An 18,786-nucleotide genomic window follows, 5' to 3' on the forward strand; every position below is an offset into this window, starting at 1 on the left:
ACAGGAGTCCAGATGTTTCTGTGTGTTAAACTGGAGGGGGGCGAACATGGGTCACGAGACCATGGCACGGTGTTAAATGCTCTGCGCTGACGGTGAGTGAGGGTGGTGGTGTGGGTCTCAATGACTGCCTTTCTCCCCACCCCTCCCGGGGCCCCTCTCCCCGGGCCACTCCACAGGCCCTGGCTCCCGGCTCCCCTTCCCAACCTCTGTTGGCAGGACTCCCGTTCGCAGGACGAGCCCAGGGCCCCACTGCGGGGATGCTTCCCCACCCTGGCACCAGGCCGGGTGCAGGCCCTCCGAGTGCCCGGGGTCCCTGGGTGGCCTCCCTCAAGAAAGGGGCCTGGCATGTGCCTGGGAACGGGCATGCTCGCCCCCTGGCGGCAGCGATGGAGAATGCGCCGCCCCAGCCCCAGGAACTCGGAGGAACTGTTTAGGCTGCGTCTTCCCGAATCAGTCATTCCACCTCCATCTACTAAGTGCCAGTTCCGGGCCACGCATTGTTCTAGGCCCCCGAGATTTAGAAGCGAACCAGGCTGACTTGGCTCTGGCCCAGTGGGGAAGACAGACCATAAACTCACACAGGGAGCGGTGGCGCCTCGGGGGGTGATAAGAGCAACAGTTCCAAGCGAGGAAGGGACCTCGCTGCTGCTTGCGAGCCAAACGCCGGCCTTCCAGTCCGGCTCTGCAGCAGCGCGGCTGGGCAAGCCAGCCTGGGGGGTGTCTGCTGGGTCTGGCCCCCGGGAGGGCCTTAGGACAGGTAGAGGTCACGCGGCACGTCTCGCGTGACTTCCTGTTCCAGAAGGCCAAAGGTGGGAGGCAGCGTGAGGGAGGGGCAGCGCTGAATCCCGACGCTCGCACAGGGCGCGCTGTTCCTGCCAGATTACGCCTGTTTCCCTCTGGCTGGGGCTGGGGGTGCTTGGTCCTTGGTGCATTCGGACACAGTCGATTATTCCCGAGAGGATGAGTAAATGAGCGCTTCTGTTTTGGAGGATGGCAGAATCCCGAAGCTCCACAGAACCCGGTGTCCCAGCTCTTTGCCCTGTACTAAGCCGCTTTCCCTGAGCAAGCCTGTTTGCTCATCTGTAAAATGGGGGTGAGATCAGACTTAGATGGGCCTATCATTGCCTGCCCCGCTCAGAGTCCCCACCCCCAGATGGTGACCCTCGATCATGCTGAGTTACCTGGCCTTGGCCCCTGACCAAGCACAATGTCTTGAGAAGAAAACCCAAAAGGCTGAGTAGCAGGCGGGGCCCAGCAGCGCTCCGAGAAGCCACTACTGGGGGTGCTAAATTCCTGGAGCCTGGACCTGGGACTGAGCACAGCAAGGGCTTAGGAGGGGCTTGCAGAGGCCCCCAGGGAAGGCGCTCAGAAGCCTCTGCCTGTCCCAGTTCCCGTGAGACCAGCTCCATATCCGGGGTTCTCTGAGCACCCCTGGCAACCGTTCTAGGTTTTCCTCTGGAACTGAACTTGAGACATCCTGTGTTTGGTTCCCAGAACCCAGGCCCCCACTTAACCTCCCAGCTCCCCACCTCACTGCCCTTCACTCTTATTTATCAAACTCCAATCAGGGGACAGCATTTATTGAGTGCCTATGCAGTGCCCAGTGCTGGGCAAGGCACTGGGGGGGGGGGGGGGGACAGATAGGGAGGAAAGACATACAAAAGGGGAGACTCCCTACCAGCAAGAAGCTTAGAGTTGGGGGTGGAAGTGGGGAGGTAAGAGCTGCTGGTGGTCCTAGAGAAACATTTGGGAGCCCTGCCCCCAAATTTGGTGGTATCTGTCTCTGGACTGTCAGAAATCCCAATGTCCAGGATTTCTACCTTCCAGTTGTCATGTCTGTGTCACATGTGGGCCGATGTCCCTTTGTGCTCAGCACCTGAGGGAGTGCCCCAGAGACTGGCTGGGGTCCTCCTTCCATCAGGGGACAGTTCCTTCCCAGGGAGTGATACCCCTGGAGTTCGCTTCACCCAGGTCCCCGACTCCAAGGGAGCTGAGGGCCGGCGGTGCTGGCCCCCGCACTGACCCCAGGTTGCCCGGTGGCTGCAAGAGCACAGGGCCTCTGACCACCTGCCGCGCTGCAGCCCTGGAGACGCCCTCGCCCCTCGGAATTACCCACTGGCCACTTCCTGGGCCACGCGCACCCCCTTGTGGTACTTGTTGGCATTTTCTTCGCTCCGTTGGATCCCCGCTCTAGGCCCTGCCTTGGGGCTGAAGGGCCCTTAGGGTTAATTTATCGGTGGTTTAGAATAAAGGGCGCTTAGTTGGAGTCTGACACCTGGTTTGGGCGGGAAACCTGCAATGGCCGGCTGTGCGATCGGTATCTTAGGAGTCTCTTTCCCAAACCTCAGTGTGTAATAAGCCATGCCCAGCCTCCGGAGAAGCTCTTGTGAGGTCCAGAAGACTTCAGTGCAGAGAAACTGGGGGACTTGTGGGAGAAGGCAGGGCGGCAACTGCACCCTCTCTTTCCAGGACACTTAAGTCTGGAGCTGCCAGTCCTGCAGCTGGGCTACGGCTGGCCTGGGCTCTGAGTCGTCGTTGGCTTCCTGAATCCTCCCAACACCCAGGAGCAGGTGAAGCCTTTCAGAGCCTTGAAGCCCCCAGCCAGGAGGGGCTGCCAGAGGCTGGGCTCCTGTTGGGGCTGTCCCCTGCTGGGCACACTCAGCACTGAAGGCTGGCTGGCCTCTAGCGGGGAGGGAAGGGAGAGAGGCAAAGGGCCTGAGCCCATGGTTTGGGGTCCCTCAAAGCCCCTCAACTTGATTCCAGTGTTCCAGATGCAGCCAGGCCAGGCACGCACGACCCCTGCAGGTGTGATCACAGAGCTAAGGGTCAGATGGAGGTGGTGGCAGACACAGGAGCGGCCTGGGGTGGGGAAGCCTGCGAGGGGTGGGGCTGACGGCTCTGAAAGGCCTTCCCCGCAGGCTCAGAGTTTTCTGTCCCAAATGACCCTTCTGACCACTTCCTGCTACTCCTCTGCTGCCCGGCTTCCCTCAGCCTCTGGCCCCCCTGGCTGAGCAGGGGCCCGCCTGGCCCTCTCCGCAATGGTCTCAGACTCTCCCCTGCTGTCCCCAGGACCGGCTTTGACCTGGATGTCCCCATCTGCCCCGCCCCCCTTCTCCTCCTCCCTGCCTCCTGCCTCTAGCTCCCCGCTGCTGTCCTCTGGTGAGGCCCCAGGTGAGGCCCCCTGGGTCTCAGGCCGCTCCGCCCTGCGATAGACAAGGTAGCCAGTTGCGGGGAGCCTGTGGGCCAGGGCTCCAGGGGGCAGGCGGTGGTAGCCCTGCTCCTTGTACAGAAAGAGGCCAAATGTGTCAGGCTGGGTCACTCGGAATTTGGTGGCACAGAGCTGGTTCAGGGTGGCAATCGAGGCCCCTGGGGGCACAGCCAGGGTCTTGGAGGTGCAGCCACTGCTGGGGTCCTGGTAGGCTACTCGGAGGAGGTGCTGTGTAGGAGAAGCAAAGCAAGAGCTCAGTCCTGCCTGGTCTATATCTGGCTGCAAAGCTTGAGGTCCCAGGGTAGGCTTTGTAGGGACAGGGTGCGGTGGTATAAATCCAGGGGTACAGCCAAGAGACAAAAGCTTTTTGGACAAGGGATGCTGCAAGCGGGGCTCTGAGGAAAGGTGAGATCTGCCTTGGCTAGTGAGTCAGAGCCGCAGGCTGGCAGGAAGGGTGGCCCCAGCAGCTCTCCGGAGCCTGACAACCCTACTCGGAACCTTCCCCCGTGCCCTAAGCACTTGTCCTGCATTCACTCATTTCATCCACACATTGACCCCAGGAGATAAGTCCTGTTGCCTCATTTTATAGATGAGGATATCGAGGCACAAAGAGGTTACGTGACTTGCCCAAGCTCCTGGAAATAGAAAGTAGCAGAGCCAGGATTTAAAGCCGGCATCTGGCTACAGGGTCTAAACTCTTAACCAAGGCTAGGAAGGGTCCCTTGAGTGGATGGAGAGGAGGGTGAAGGGAGCACGGGCTGGGAGCCTCACTCCAGGGGAGGGCAGAGCCCCAGTTGGGGGCCAGAAGCCAGGATTTGGGGCTTGAGCTTGCCACCCGTGTCCCTTTCCCCCTCCATGTCATGTCTCCGTTTCCTCATCTGTAAAATGGGGTAATAACGGTCCTAATTTGAGTTTCTATCAAGCTGCAGGGCTGAGCCCCTAGAGCACATGGATCCCTCTCTAGAAAAGCTAGGCCTGGACGTCCACACAGGATGCTGCTTCTGTGACAGGGTGATGTAGGAGTAGCCTCTCCCCTGCTAGGTCTCACTAGGAAAAGGAGGGGACCGTGCAGGATGGTGCCAGAACCCCGCCACCCCCACCGCGCCCCAGGGGCCGGGCGGTTCAGGGTGGCTGGCGTGGAGGCCCTGTTACCTGGGAGCTGTGGGTGGCGGGCAGGCGGCGCTGCTCCCAGAGGCTGAGGGAGCGCTGTAGTTCCTGTGAGGGGCTCAGGGGGAGGGTGTGGGCCTGGTCCAGGCCACTCAGCAGGGCCAGGCTGGCCGAGAGGCTGGTCAGGTAGTAACCACCTGGGACACAAGGGGAAGAATGCAGCTCAGGCTGGGGGTAGGGGACACTTGGCCACCCCCCCACCACTTCCTGGGGGCCATGCAGCCTCAGCACCCAGTCCCACACAGACAGGGAGGTGGCACGTGGAGGCGCTCCCTCACCCTCTCCCGTGAGCAGGCTGGGCTCCAGCAGCTCCGACATGTACTCGGCCTCCAGCAGCAGCTCGGGAAGGTCGCACTGGGCCAGGACAAGGCTTAGCAGCGGGAGGAACTCGTCCGCCCCTGCGCCCTCCCCTGGGGGGTGGTAGAGGAGGAAGCTTCAGACTCCTCTGGGGCCCCAGGGTCGGGTGTCCACTCCGTGTCTCAGTGACCCTCCCTTCCACCTGCTGGGCCTGGGGTGATGTGGTCTCTATGGCAACCACAGACAGGGGCTGGGGAGAGGATGCTGTAGTCTCTGGGCTTCGGCTGCACCATCTCTGAGATGGGAGTGTTGGACCCATGCCCCCCTCCTGCTGTGCCATTCTGGAATCTCTGGGGGGCCTGCCTCTGACTGGGCAGGGGGGCAGGAGGGGGCGTACCCGCGTGGGTCCTCAGGGCTGTGTAGAGCAGCTTGCAAGCCTGCAGGAGCCGCTTGACCTGGGCGCTGGGAGAGTAGGCCCGGAGCAGCTGCAGCAGCTTCTGGCGCACCTGCTCCATCTCCACGGGGGAGGGCAGGCTCACGTGGGACCCGAAGGCTCCAGGGCCCTGGGCCCGGGCCAGGCGGAGGCCTTCAGCCAGGCGGCCCAGGGAGCCATTGGCGGAAAGCCGGCGCCGCAGGCGGGCCGCCAGGATAGGCCGGAGAGGCTTGAGCACGGAGCGATGCAGCGACTTCTCCAAGATGTGTTCTGCGGAGGAGAGGCGGGCAGGGTCAGGGGCGTGAGTAGGGGCCCCCGGGACGGGGGTGTAGTCAGGGAGAGAGAGGGACGAAGAGGAGGAGGAATCTCGGGGAGACGGGAGAAGAGCGGGAGAGAGGCAGGGAACGGGAAGAGCTGGAGTTAACGGGGGAGGGGAGAGGTGAGCTGAGCCTGTGGAGCCCGGCCCCGGGGTCTCACCCAGTCTCTCGGGCGGCAGCAGCTTCTCAGGGCCCAGCTCCGCGCTCAGCATGGCCCGGGCCCGGCTCAGCGCCTCTCGGACCCCCTGCAGCTCCCGGGGCTCAGGGCCAGCCCGCACCTGGGTCAGTAGGTCCTGCACCAGCTGGCCCACAGCCGTGTGTCGGTCCTGCGTCAGTGCCGAGGCTGCCCGGCCCACCTTCCGCTCGGGTGCCAGCAGGGAGCAGAAGGCAGCGCTCATGGACCGAAGCAGGGGCCGCCGGCGGCCCAGGCAGGGGGAGGTCGCTGGGCTTCCCCGGGAACCCGGCACCCCCTCCTCTTCCGAGCTGCTGGGGGAGCCGCAGTCTACCTCCTGGAGGGAGGGCAGGGGGGGGAGGCTGGGCCTGGCGCCCCCTGGCACACGGTACCCCACTGAGCTCTCCCTTCGCAGAAGCTGGCGAGGGGGTAAGCTTTCTGTCTGGTTGGGGGCTGCACCTGGCAGCACGGGGACTGGGGGAGGTGGCACGGCAGGTGGTGACAGAGGACTGGAGGTCTCCGTGGACACACGCACTTTGAAGCTCCTCTTGAATTTCTCCCGCTTGGTGGGGCCCAGGTCCCCTGGGAACAGGGGATTGAAGAAGCACAGGGCGGCTCCTGTGCCCTGGTCCAGCTCTTGCGGGGACCGGGGCTTCAGCCGGGGCAGCAGCTGGCCTTCAGATGGGCCCGGCTGAGCCTTGGTGTTGAGGGAGGAGCTCCAGAACTCTAGGGAAACCAATTGGGGCCTCAGGGAGGTTTGGGGAGGGTGCCATGTGCCCGTATGCCTTCCCTTTCCTTCTTGGCCTCAGCTTGTCCATCTGTGCAATGGGTAGCAGAAGAGCCCTTACCAATGCCCAGATGGGAGATGGCTTCGAGTTCCTTGTGGGTGGCTGCCTGGCAGATGGCTCTGGGGAGCTGGAGTGGGAGGAGAAGGATGTCCCTGAGGCCAGAGAGGGAAACAGAAAGCCAGGGGTGTGAGGGATGCTCAGGGCTCTGGGGGCTGACAGGACCTGCAGGGGTTGGGAGGACAGACTGTCCCAGGGAGCTGGGACCAACGGACACCAGCCACCCTGCGGCCAGGCTCACCGGGTATGGCAGTAGGCGCAGATGAGCTGGACCAGGTCTGGGAACATGAGCTCTGAGCCCTCCAAGGAGACGCCTGAGAGATGGGAAGGGCGGTTGTTCTCTGGGAAACACCCCTGCGCCCGGCCCTGACGGCTTCCAGCCCCTTCCCCCCCCAGGCCAGTCCCGCTCACCCCCAGGGCTCTCCTGGATGTAGTGGCTAGAGACAAAGGAGGAGCCACCGGCCTCGGGCAGCCGCACGCACAGGGCTTGGCACCCGCGAGTGTTAGATTTCCGCACCAGGAACGTCTGCAAGGGACAGGGGTCGCAGGCTCGGCACCTCCGTGTCCGGCCTCTCCCTCTCTCCCCCCACCGCCCCCCGCCGGCCAGTGCTGGGGTCAGGGGCACGACTCACCCCCGGGGGCTCGGTCCTCAGCACGTGCAGTGCGGCCGCCGCGTTGGCCCGCAGCTGCAGCCACACGGGCCGCGTGAGCAGCAAGCGCTCCCGCAGGCTCACGGTGCGCCCAGGCCGCTGGGGCCCGCCCGCCTGCCGCCCACTGGCCCCTGGCACGTCGTACGGCGGGTCCTCGGCCGGCCTGCGGGCGGGCGGCAGACTTGAGCAGGGCATCAGGGGGTGGGACCCTTGCTTCACCCTCTCCCCCTCCTCTGCCCTGGGACGGACCCTGCTCTGCCACCCCTCCCCGCCCCACCAGGCTGCCCTTCCAACTTCACTAACTTTTCTCTCTCCGGGCGCCCAGGTGCGAAGTTGGACAGGCTGGGGGCTCCGAGAGGTCCAGCTCCCGGCTCCCCAGGGGTTTCCATGGCTGGGAGCTCCTTTGGTTTCTCCCGGTTTCTCCCAGGACTCAGGAAGGGAATCCAGCCCCCGAGGCAAGAGCGCTCACATTCCCGGCGGTGAGTAACACTTCCTGAGGGCGGTTCGCCCTGTCACGCCCCACCAGTTAACTCTTGTGTGTCCACTCAGCCCGGGCCGAGCCCGCTTCCTCTCTGTTCTGGGCCCAGCGTCAGGGGGCAGGGGTCCTGTGCGTGCAAGCGCCCCTCCTAGAGCCCCAGCTGTAGGGCTGCCACCTCCACATGGTGCATCACGGAGCCTTACCGGCCTCCTCAAACCACAAGAGCAGGCAGGAAGGGGTTAAGCAAGGCCCATCTGGGTCCCCACAGACCCCAGTTTGGCCCTTGGGGCACCTTTAAGTCTGCGGTCAATGGCTCATCTGTGCATAGCCCTGGGGTCAGCCCGGTGGGAGAGCACCCCCTACCGGTCACAGATGACTCAGTCCTGAGCCTAACTTGGGTTTTGGGATTTCAGGTTGCCATGGAGAAAGGATGCTGTGTCTCCATGGAAACTAACCCCTTTGCTTAACTGAGGTTCTGGGGGTGGTTCTAACATGCGGCGCTAAACGGGGGGGGGGGTTTGGTTGTGAGGTCGTCAGCACACAGGGTGCTGCCAGCTGCCGCCTACGCACACAGGCCCTGCCAGCCTGCCTTACCAATCCGCCAAGGGACTGGGGCAGGTGCAGACGTGACCCAGTCTCCCAGCCCGGAGCACACAGCTGCCTTCCCCACCCCAGGACACATGGTCTGCCTGTGCCACGTGTTGCTTCAGACTTGGCTCAGGAGCCCTTGGTCAGCCAGGGCTCACTCCCCCACCTCTGGGAGGTGTGGTGGGCGAGTCCCCCCTGCCCCTCCCAATACCCCAACTCAGAGTAGGTTGGCTCCTGCCCGGTAGTGAGGGGACGTACCAGGGACTCCAGGAGAGCCCGCCTGACTCAGGCACTCCCCCAGGGAGCCCTGATTCTCTTGCAAGGTAAATCAGACACACACAGGTCACGCCAGAGTCCCAGGAGAGATTTTAATTCCAGTCCCTGCAATCTGGGAGACACCAAGAACTCCTTGAGAAGACCTGGGGAGCCTGCCTTCTCATCTCCAACAACAGCCAGGAGAGACAGGCCCCCAAAATATAATGTCTGGCTCAGAGTTCCCACAGAGTGGGGCCCAGCTCATTGGCTCAGCAACTGGTCCAAGGACAGCAGGAAGGATGTTGCTTTGGCTTAAGATGAGCCACATCTTCTTTGTCTAGGAGGGCACCAAGGAGGCTGCCCTTTGGGAGGGGGAGGTGGTGCGCTCACTGGGGATGGAGGAGACAGTCTTGCCTGGCTAGGGCAGCTCTGGGCCACAGCTGTGCAGGCCCCCGAGGAGGACAGAGGGGTCCGGACCAGCGACGGCTGGAGGGGAAGGTCCAGCAGCAGCACCGGGGAGCTGGCTGGACAGACCCCGAGGGGCTTGTCAGTCTGCCTTCCCACAGCAGGAAAATGCGAATCCTGGCTTTGCTGACAGCTGCCCCGAGGGGCCCCTTGGCTCTGAACAGCATGGTCATGGTCCTAAGGAAGATGCACTGCAGGTGAAAAGCTGAACCCAGAGGGGAACACCACTGCCTATGGGGGGCTGAGAGGAACAGCTTCAGGCTGGCCCAGGGCAGCTCTATGAGGGCCCAGCATTCCAGCCCTCCCTGACCAGTCCTGGGTGCAGGGAGCTTCATCCCCCAGCCCCATCGACCTAGAGCTTCCCTACCCCACCCCGGCGGCTCCCACTCCCCAAACCATTCTAACTGGGGCCACTGATCTGACATAACCACTGCCTCTTTCTGGGCTCTTTTCCAGGACGCTGGGCTGGGGGAGGGGGTGGCAGGAGGCAGAACAACTCCTGTGGTTCTTACCATCTGCTTTTCTCTTCTGAGGGGACACAGCTGCCCTGGCCTGGGTGGGTAAGAAGAAAAACCCCCCTTGAGAGCCTGCCTCCAGCTTGGCAAGTACCCTCCTCCACATCAGTTTCTCTGGGGTGGGGGCGCTGTTGGGTCAGTGCAGCGTGGAGATGGGGAGGGGAATAAGACCCTTTCTAGGCAAAGCTCGGATGTGGTCCCCTGACAGACACCAGGCCAGCCCAGCCCAGCCCAGAACAGCTGCCTTCCCTCCCTCCCTCCCATCCCATCAAAACCTGCCCTGGAAGGAGGAAGGGGCTGACACAGATTAAAAGGATCCTCCTGCAGGGAAGCCTCAGGCCGGCGCCTGGGTGGCTCAGTAGGTTAAGCATCTGACTCTTGATTTCTGCTCAGGTCAAGATCTCAGGGTCATGAGATCGAGCCCCACATTAGGCTCTGTGCTAGGAGTGACCCCTACTTGGGATTCTCTCTCTCCCTCTGCACCCCGCCCCCCGCACCACTTGCACACTCAAACACATTCTCTTCCTCTCTAAGAAAAGGGCAATGCCAGGGAACCTGGGCTAAAGGCCGGAGGTGCTGTGGGCTGAGCAGAGCTCCCAGGCCCTCAGGAAGCCCAGGCGTGGTGAGCCCACAGAGACCAAAGCTGGTGTCAGGGATGGGGACCTGCACGAGGGAAGCAGGGCCCTGGCCCCACCTTTTTGATAGCCGTCCAGTCCTCCAGGATGTCGATCTCCTGCAGCATGTACACGATGTAAGGACCTGCAGTGGGCGTCAAGGAAGCAGGAAGCCCGGTGGAGGGGACAGGTGTCACAGCAGGGAGGGGGCTGAGCACCCAGGTTAGAGCTCAGGTTCTGTCTCCTCCCTCTTGGCTCCCAGGTTCTTGGGGCAGGGCCTGTGGCCTCTCCATGAGTCCGTGGGGGATACTGAGCCTCACCCCTACCTCCCCTCGGCTCCCCCTCCCCCCCTCCAGTGTAAAGGTCAGGAGGTGAAAACCCAGCCCACCCACTCAGGGACCTTGCTCCCTCTACTCCCTGTCCCCTTCCTGTCCCTTCACCTGGCCCCTTCTACACACAGATTTCAGTCTCTTCCATCCTGGAGACAACCCTCCTGGTCTCCCACTCCCCTCCGGGGACCATCTGCTCTGTCTTCCTGGGCTCTGTACCCGATGTCTCCATGCCCTCGCCTCCCATTCACCCCTCATGTCCTCGCAGCCCAGACACCTCCCTCCCTGCCTGACCCGACTGCCATCACTAGGTGGCCAGTGTCCTGAGAGTCTGATGGCCGCAGAGTACCCGGGGGTGGGGGTGGAGGGCGTGCGGATTCCGTTCCAGTCTGTGCTGGGCGCTGCCAGGAGGGATGAGGGCTCAGCAGGCCCTGAGCTGAAGGGGCTCACGCCTAAGGTGGGGCAGGGGGCAACTACAGTATGGGATGTGGGTGCCCCAGTTTAGGCCACAGGGGTGCAGAGGAGAGAGAAGGCACTGCCATTGGGGAGAAACCAGGAGAGGCTTCACAGAGGAGGTACCATGTGAGACAAGCCCTGCCCAGGCACAGACAGGCAGCCAGCTTTCCAAGAAGAGGGTGGAAAGTGAGAGCAGGCGGAGGAGGGGGTGGTGGTAGGGAAGTCTAGGACCTGTCGGGGATGTTGTGGGAAAGTCAGAAGAGCCTCGAAGAAGACTTCGCTCAGCAAGTTAGGGGGAGTCACTGAGTGGACACTTCTATTTCTCTATGGTCCACACGGCCCAGCAGAGACCCAGGGCCTCACAGAAAATTCCCGACGGTTGGATTTGCCTAATGTGTCTAGCGTGACTCCGCCTTCCATGTCCCTCTCCACCCCCGCCTCCCTTAACCCTGATGTCCTGCCCGGTTCAGGCTGCCCTGGGTGGAAGGATACCAGAAACGAGAGGAGCCTTCTTCCTCTTGCTGGCTGGCAGGGAGTCCCAGGTCTTTGCGCTGCTTCTGGCGTGCAGTTTGTCATCCCACCACTCTGTGCCCCCAAAGCCAGAGTCAGGATCAAGGTGCTGACCCTCCCAGGACACCCCGCCCTTGCAGCTGTGTCCCTCACAGGAGCCGGGCCAGCCCTTCCCCCTCCTCTCCCTCCCAGGGCGGTGGAGAGCACCCCGGGGGCTGGGGGCGTGGAAGCTGAGGCCCTGCCGGATGGCATGGTTGTGCGAGCCTGGGGGAGGGGTCCCTGTACTTTTGTCAGCCCGGTTTCTTCATCTGTTTAGTGGCCAGTGGGCCTCCCTAGGACCCCCTACGAACACAGGCGCTGTGGACACAGAGGGGGCTGTGGCTGTTGTAGGTGTGGGGGTGTCAGAATGGCACCTCCTGTTCTGGAAAGAGAGCGGGGGCCGAGGAGGGCAGGGGGAGCCATTCTTGCCGAGCCTCCACTGCGCGCCAGGTCCTGGGCTGGGTCCTTTCTGTGCCTGGCTCCCTGTGGGCCCCACAGTGACCCCATGAAGTGGGCTCCCCGACATGCTCCCCGGGCAGGCAGAGCAGCAGACGGGGTGCGCACGGGGAGAGCGGCACCTAGGGCAGCCTCACCAGAGCTGATGTCCAGGCTCTGGCGGTCCTCCTCCAGCCTCTGGATCCGCTCCTGCAGCTCCCCCTGCAGGGTGTCGTAGAGCAGCAGCTTCTCACTCTGGAAGGGGCGGAGCCGCTCAGCGGGGCGGCGGGGACAAGCCACTTCCGCTCGCCATCCCCCCGCCCCCCGCCCCAGCACCCAGTCACATTCACCTCCAGGTGCTGTTTGGCTCCCTGCAGCTCACACTCGTACTTGTTCCGGATCACGTCCAGACAGAAGCCCTTGTAGATCCCTACAGTGATTGGGGGGGGAGGGAGATGGGAAGCCCTGCTTGGCCAGGGACCCAGGTGTCCAAAAGGGGGAGCCAGGAGCAGGGCCGGTCAGGGCAGGGATGAGAAAAGCAGGGAGCAGAGAGCCAGGGGCTCTGGCAGAGGAAGAGGTAGGTGGCCTGGGGGCTGCCCTAGAGCACAGGACAGCCCACAGACCTGCCACCTGAATGCGGATCTTGAGGCTCCGCTGCAGCCCCCCCAGAGGCTCTGTGTACTCAGGTGCTCTCTCAGCCCCCACTTCCTCCAGCCGCACCCTCAGCTGACTCAGCCGTTCCCTGAACAACCTGGGAGGGAAAAGGCGTGTGTGCCTATCAAACACGTGGCCGAGCGCCCGGCGCTCCCCAACCCTTGGCCACCCCTGCCCCGCACCAGGCCGGCTGCCTCCTCACCCCGGGTGCCGGGAGACCCGGCCCTAGACGCCCCATGCTCACTTCTCCTTTAGCTCCGAGAACTGCTTCTCCAGGTCCAGCATCTCGTTGACGCACTCGCTGCGACGCCGCTCGTAGTCCTCATCGTCCATCTCTGGGACAAGAGGCCAGTCAGCGCTGGCTGAGGAGGAGCGGCCGGGCACCCGCGTGCGCCATGTGGGGGGCTCACCTGAGCTCTCCTCCTCTGACTCAGTCTGGCTGCCGCTCCGCTCCTCCTCACTCTCTTCCTCCTCCCCATTCATCTCGGCAGCCGAATCGCCCTCTGCTTCCATCTCTTCTGTGTCTTTGCTTGGAGGCTGGACGGGCATCTGGGCTCTGGGAGAAGGAGGGGAGCCATCACTTATCATTGTCCTCAGTTCCGAGCAGGAAAGTGGCCATGCGGGGAGTCAAACCAGGCCCTGTCTGCGCATCTCCCAGAGGCCCGGGAGCCATGGAAATGCTCCCGTCCTGGGACATTGCTGGTGATCCCGATCTGGGGAATGCTGGCCAAGGCGATGGTCTGTAAGATGGGAAACAGCAAGGATGGGCTCCCCCACTGCCTCTGGGACTGGGCGCACACTTGTGAATGGGGCATTTAAGGCCCTGCACAGACTGAAGTACTGGGCCAGCGCCTTCACCCTACCATCTAACGGTCAGTCCTTAAGTACACCATTCCTTCCTCCTCTCCACCCCTTCCTGTTGATCCTTCCACCTGGAAGGCCCTCCACTTCTCTTCCTGAGAACACTCGGCAATCCTCTCGTTGTCTCGCTGTGCTCCGGGTCAACGCCCGTGTCCTTCTGCTTTCTCTGGAGCCTCATGCTACCAGTACCCCCTTCTCCACTGTTTCTCCAACCCTCCCTCGACAGCTCCTGCCCAGGAAACTTCAGATGTGTTCAGGTATTGTCCCCCATTTAGAAATAGCAGAAACACAAAACCTCACCCTATTCCACTAAACCACTCCCCATTTCCCACCTCACAGTGACACTTTTCAAGGCTCTGGCTGTTCCTATTCTTTCACCTCCCAGGTGTTCCATTCCATTTCTCTATGATTGCCCTCGGCTGACATGAATCGTGTGGCGTTAGACGACCTCCTGGTGCCCAATGCCAGTATTCTTTAGTACTTCTCTTAGTTGACTTCTCGGCAACAATAAACACTATTAGTCATTCCTTCTTTTATTTACTCATCTAAGATTTATTAAAGACCTAATATATGCCAGATACCATCAGACACTAGAGACTGGGCATGAGGGGGCAGACAGTCTCTGACCTCAAGGAGTTTACAGCTTCCTGGGAGAGAGAGGCAGAGAAGCGGACCGTACTGTGGTGTGAGAAGGGTTAAGAAGGGTGGGGGGGCATATGGGAGAGGCATCTAACTGGAACCCGGAGCTTGCTCCAACAGTGAGGGCTTACAGAGAAAGATCCTTGCCACAGCAGCAGCATGGAGGGCTCAGACAGATGAGCTGAGGTGGCCAGGGAGGGAACATTCCAAGCAGAGTGAATAGCATGTGCACACACTCCAAAATGAGAGAAGGAGCAGGGGTGGGGGCACATGAGTCTAAGCCTCAGAGAGAAATCTGGGCTGCAGAGATCTGGTCATCGTCATATAGAGTTCTTCAGGCCTTGGGAGAGGGCGCAACCAGTAAGGCAGAATGTGTGGAGTGAGAAGAGGTCCATGATGGAACTCCCAGGGCCACCAAAGGGGCAGGTGATGAAAGCCCTGCAAAGGAGAAGGAAATTAGCAAGAGGCAGAGGAAGAGAAACTCAGTCGTGGGGAGAAAAAATTTCAGAAGGAAGGATGGTGACAGTGCCAAATGCTGCCAAGAGATCAATTAAGAGGAAGCCTAAACGGTCCTCCCAACAGTTAATCTTTCCGCCTCCTGGAGGCTTTGATTTCACTGTGATGTTCTTCCAACTTCTCTGGGCACGGTTCTGTAGTCTTTAGATCAGTGTAGACACCACTCTCTCCAGGAAGCCCTACTGTTTACATCTCCTCTCTATTTGCCCATCTTCACATCTGTCTGTCCAAGCAGGCTGTAAGCCTCACCAGGGCAGGGATGCACCTGTACTTCACTCACCCAGCACAGTACTTAACTTCACGACTGGTGGCTGTGCAAATACAAACTAAACAAAGCACACTTTTTCAGGCAGGCTTTTACTTCCTGGTACCTTCCAGGGTACCCCAGGACCCTGTAGTGGTTGCAAATCCAAAGTATTCTGTTAACTTTCCTTGACACAATTCGAGTTGTGTAAAATAACTGGCTCACGGCGCAGCTTAGTCGCATTCCTCAAGGATTTCATAAATGATCTGAATCTGACCTGAAAACCTCAGTTCTCCAAACCAGCCTCATCTTTCCCATTCTCAAGCCCGAGTTCCTGCAGTTCCCCAAATTTGCAATTCCTCTTCATTGTTATATATATTATATATATATATATATATATATATATTTACTTTTGTCTCCAGCTGTCTCTGATTCTACTGAGTGAGCAAAATTAAATCACAACTTCCCCTCCTTACCCCGGGCGCAAAAAGAGGATAACCACCGCTACTCTGAGTGTTGTAAAGATCGCAAGGAGTAAAAGATGGAAAAGGAAATTGTAAGGCGCTGTACACAAGCAATTTATATTTTTAGAAAGTCAGCATTTCGAGGGCAGACCTCTACGGAAGGCCGATTCTTCTCCCTCGAGAAAGCCAATCCAGACCCCTGCGCAGCGCTACGCGCCAGGACCCTCCCGCCCCGTTCCACTCGCGTCTGCGCCGGCGCCGCGGGCGGGGGGAGTCGCCGGCTCTTCGGCGGCCAGCAGGGGCCCCGCGGCGCCGCACGCGTCCGGCCGGTTAAGTCTCCGCTTCGGCCCTCACTGGGCCAGCTCCGGCCGACTGGCCAGAGACGCCGAACCAGGTGCCCTGAGGAGCGTTACGCACCGCGGGGAGGGGGGCCTCCGAGTTGACGTCTGAAACTCCCTGAGAGGTGCCCGCGTCTGCCGGGCTCCCGGAAACGTCGCGCCCGTCCCTCTACTCCGGGAGGCGGGGCCCGCCGCACTTCCGCATACGTTATCAGGAGGCGCCCGTGGTGGAGAGCACAATTGGACAGTTGGGGCGAGGCATGCTGGGATACCGCGGGGTCGGTCTCCATAGCAACCGGCCGAAATTCACGCAGGCCTTCCGCTCGTGGAAAAGACCCTAGTGGTTTCCTTGCTGTGCGGTCGCTCCCTTTGGGCCGCAGCTACCTCCTTTCCCCCGTCCCCCCGTCCCTCGTGTTCAAGGGAAGAAGCCACGACCCCACCCCCTGCCCGCCAGGTTCAGGAGAGTCATGGAGCCAGCTGTAGGTGTGAACACTCATTTATTTACACATGGTCGTTGGTAGGCAAATAACCCGGCCCAACCTATTTGAGGACACAGATCTGGCAGAGAATCTGCAGACCCTTCCTTTCTCCAAAGCTCCCGAGGGCGGAGGCCTGGAAGAACCAGGAAGTTTAGGCTTCTGCCCAAAAGCTAAGAACTAAATTCAACGCCTTCACCTGACTTCTTTCCAAAAAGTCCCATTTTGTTAAGTACTCCGACTTCTCAGTCCTGCCCCGTTCATACTTTTCGCTCTCCTACTGCCCACCCACCCCAGATTGTTAATAATAATAACAACAATAATACTGTAATAATATTAATAATACTTCACATTTGTACGAAGCTTACAGAATGTGTTCACATATAGCATCTCATCTGAGCCTCCCAACAGTTCTGTGAGGTAGGTATTTTCACCTCCCTTTTTACAGACGGGATAACTGAGGCTCAGAGAGGAAATGGGATTTGCTCAAGGCCACACAGCTAGTTTGTGGTAAAGCTAGGACTTGATCCCAGCACCCCATATTCAAGTCCAGTGTTCCAACACCACAGCTACCACTGTAAAGTGGAGTGACATTTCTTACCCCTGTCAAGCCTGAGGGACGGCCTAAGGAGGGAAGAGGCTGAGACTTCTCTGACTAGGGTAGGGAAGGGCTCAGCAGTGACGAGGGGAGTCAGGGTACTTGGCCTTCAACTCCTGTTTGAACTGGCGGTAAAGGATCTTATTGTGCTGATTTTCGGCCTCCTTTTGGGGATGGAACTTCAAAGCTTCCTTGAAGCCCTTATGAACCAGGAAACCTTCGTTCAGCACCTCGAAATCAAATCCTGCCACGTGCAGCTCACAGGCCTGTTGGAGGAGAGACAGGTCAGTGAAGTTGGATGAGACTGCTAGGGCGGAGACTGACATCCCTAAAGCCTCTCTCCAGCATCCCCACTCCTCTGGAAGCATCCTGGATCTTCCACACCATCCAACCACTTCGTGAACTATGACTGTCCTGCCTCATTGCCTCCTTTCCATCCAGGACCACTCATAGCTCCCAGAGCCCACCACTCCTCCTGCCCCATTTCCCATGCCCTCTCCCTGGGCACCTGGCTGATGCGATTGAAGCCGTACTGGCGAAAGCGCTCGTCGAAAGTGGGCACCTTGCCTCCGGCCACGTAGAATGGTTCCCAGGGGTCCTGCCAGGGCACCACATAGGCAGGCCTCAGCAAGCTCTCTTCTGGCAGGTTGACCCAGCGGGAGTAGTTGGTGGGCGCCTGGCAGGGTGTGCACAGCCCATAATAGAAGGGCCGCACCTCGCCCACTTGGTAGAGCTGCAACAGCTCGTTCTTGTTCGTGGGCATACGGCGGGCTCGGCGGATCTCAAAGGCAGGCACCACCAGTGCTGTGCCTGCCCACTGCTTGCTCTGATCCAGCATTTCCCGCAGGCCCCTCCACAGCCCCTCGCTGGGCACCATGTCCACGTCGATTACCAGGGCATAGTTGGCCCCCTCACGAGCCAGATTCCTCAGCAGATTATTGGGATAGGAGACATTGGTGCCCAGCGCATAATTGATCCCGGGCTGGGCCACCCTGGCTAGCTTGTCAAAAACCTCCTGGCAGGACCGCAGCAGGGCAAACTCCCCCGGCTCCCGGGGATCGGGCACAGCGGCCTCATAGCGCGAGGGGCACACAAGGTGCATGGCGACCCTGGCGCGCATATCGGGGCAGTGGCTGCTCAGCGCGTAGGTCAGCACCGTGGCTAGCTGCGCCTCCTCCTTGGTGGCCGCGAACACCGACACGGAGAGCGGGCCCTCCCAGCGCTCCAACAGGCCCGACAGGTGCAGCAGGTTGTCCACGCTGGCGTGCGTGGCCAGGATCACGTCATTGGGGTCCATGGTGGTCTTCAGTAGGCCCCTGTAGACGCGGTAGTCGCCACTGGCGTCCAGGACGCCTCCAGAGGCCAGAGCGGTGCGGAGCTGCGCCTTGACCTGGTCCACGGACCGCGGGGACGGGGGAAAGAACTCGAAATACTGGTCTTGCTCCTCCTGCCCGTGTAGCCCGGACAGCAGCGACAGGTAGAGCAGCTGCAGCATCGCCACCAGCATTAGCGCGGCCAGAAGCAGCTGGTAGAAGGCGCACCGGATGGCGTAGGACATCTGCATGGCTCTCGGGGCTCCGAGCGCGCAGCAGGGACCACCGGGCCGCAGCCTTTGCCAGCCGCCGCAAGCCCGGATTTACTGCAGCCTGCCGAGCGCAGCCGAAGCGAGCCGAGGCGAGCCGAGCCCAGCGCAGCTTCTCCGCCCGAGCTGGCCTTGGGGCGCGCCAGCTCGCCCCCTGCGCGCGAGGAGGAGCTACTGCATGCGCCGCCGTGCCGCGCTCTGCAAACCCTGAAAGCGCCCGCGGCCGCGCCTGCCGTGTTCCCAGGGGTACACGCACCCCTCCTTCCCGATCGGTGTGCGACCCCCTGGACCAGGCGCGTTCTGAAACACCCGCGCGCTCGCCCCCGTCTTAGGGAGGGGAAACCGTGGCAGAACTCTGGTTGCAGCTTGGTGAAGGATGGCGCGGGTTCGCGGCTGCGGAGGGCGGGAAGGAACACAAAAAGTCCCTTTCTTTCCGCTGTCTCTCCCTCGGTCAGGTCCTGTGAAAGTCACACTGAAGAATGGATGGAGGGGGGGGGGGCGCCAGAAGGTGCGGAGGAGATGAGAGATAAGGGCATATGGAAAAGGGTGTTTTACGTGGGACGAGGTGGCCGAGTGGTTAAGGCGATGGACTGCTAATCCATTGTGCTTTGCACGCGTGGGTTCGAATCCCATCCTCGTCG

The 18,786-nt window shown here is 61.0% G+C and overlaps 3 protein-coding genes and 1 non-coding gene across 5 annotated transcripts; 1 reads left to right on the forward strand and 3 right to left on the reverse strand.

The window, feature by feature from the left end:
- Positions 1-1,632: 1,632 nt before the first annotated feature.
- Positions 1,633-8,072, reverse strand: RIN1 (Ras and Rab interactor 1). Its single transcript, XM_032414968.1, has 10 exons — positions 7,393-8,072; positions 7,072-7,252; positions 6,851-6,965; positions 6,681-6,753; positions 6,443-6,534; positions 5,583-6,320; positions 5,070-5,375; positions 4,654-4,785; positions 4,361-4,512; positions 1,633-3,436 (listed from the first exon to the last, which is right to left on the reverse strand). The coding sequence occupies exons 1-10, from the start codon at positions 7,476-7,478 to the stop codon at positions 2,963-2,965; spliced, it is 2,349 nt and encodes a 782-aa protein (XP_032270859.1). The 5' UTR covers positions 7,479-8,072; the 3' UTR covers positions 1,633-2,962.
- Positions 8,073-8,505: 433 nt separating this feature from the next.
- On the reverse strand, positions 8,506-15,834 carry BRMS1 (BRMS1 transcriptional repressor and anoikis regulator). 2 transcript variants are annotated; one of them, XM_032415086.1, is made up of 11 exons: positions 15,569-15,834; positions 14,059-14,365; positions 12,838-12,983; positions 12,672-12,762; positions 12,397-12,524; positions 12,124-12,203; positions 11,932-12,028; positions 11,282-11,374; positions 10,085-10,149; positions 9,388-9,427; positions 8,506-9,052 (listed from the first exon to the last, which is right to left on the reverse strand). In XM_032415086.1, the coding sequence occupies exons 2-11, from the start codon at positions 14,151-14,153 to the stop codon at positions 9,045-9,047; spliced, it is 843 nt and encodes a 280-aa protein (XP_032270977.1). In that variant the 5' UTR covers positions 14,154-14,365; positions 15,569-15,834; the 3' UTR covers positions 8,506-9,044. The 2 variants fall into 2 exon arrangements, with proteins under 2 accessions (XP_032270977.1, XP_032270978.1); XM_032415087.1 differs by lacking the exon at positions 14,059-14,365 and having other exon boundaries at positions 15,569-15,832.
- A 133-nt stretch (positions 15,835-15,967) lies between these two features.
- Positions 15,968-18,268, reverse strand: B4GAT1 (beta-1,4-glucuronyltransferase 1). Its single transcript, XM_032414961.1, has 2 exons — positions 17,072-18,268; positions 15,968-16,829 (listed from the first exon to the last, which is right to left on the reverse strand). Exons 1-2 carry the CDS (start codon positions 18,125-18,127, stop codon positions 16,638-16,640), a joined length of 1,248 nt encoding a protein of 415 aa, XP_032270852.1. The 5' UTR covers positions 18,128-18,268; the 3' UTR covers positions 15,968-16,637.
- Positions 18,269-18,704: 436 nt separating this feature from the next.
- TRNAS-GCU lies at positions 18,705-18,786 on the forward strand. Its single transcript has one exon. It is a non-coding gene; the product is annotated as a tRNA-Ser (tRNA).

This window comes from Phoca vitulina, unplaced genomic scaffold (assembly GCF_004348235.1).
Source record: "Phoca vitulina isolate PV1807 unplaced genomic scaffold, GSC_HSeal_1.0 scaffold16, whole genome shotgun sequence".
Classification (NCBI taxonomy): Eukaryota; Metazoa; Chordata; class Mammalia; order Carnivora; family Phocidae; genus Phoca; species Phoca vitulina.

Coding starts and splice junctions, on each gene's coding strand:
- RIN1 (XM_032414968.1), bottom strand. CDS start 7,478: ATGGAAACCCCTGGGGAGCCGGGAGCTGGACCTCTCGGAGCCCCCAGC. Junction 6,966..7,071: donor TGAGGACCGAGCCCCCGGGG/GTGAGTCGTGCC, acceptor TGTCCCTTGCAG/ACGTTCCTGGTGCGGAAATC. Junction 6,321..6,442: donor CATCTCCCATCTGGGCATTG/GTAAGGGCTCTT, acceptor TGGTTTCCCTAG/AGTTCTGGAGCTCCTCCCTC.
- BRMS1 (XM_032415086.1), bottom strand. CDS start 14,153: ATGCTATTCACTCTGCTTGGAATGTTCCCTCCCTGGCCACCTCAGCTC. Junction 12,029..12,123: donor GAGCCAAACAGCACCTGGAG/GTGAATGTGACT, acceptor CGCCCCTTCCAG/AGTGAGAAGCTGCTGCTCTA. Junction 11,375..11,931: donor GAGCCTGGACATCAGCTCTG/GTGAGGCTGCCC, acceptor TTGGGGGCACAG/AGTGGTGGGATGACAAACTG.
- B4GAT1 (XM_032414961.1), bottom strand. CDS start 18,127: ATGCAGATGTCCTACGCCATCCGGTGCGCCTTCTACCAGCTGCTTCTG. Junction 16,830..17,071: donor GCTTCAATCGCATCAGCCAG/GTGCCCAGGGAG, acceptor CTCCTCCAACAG/GCCTGTGAGCTGCACGTGGC.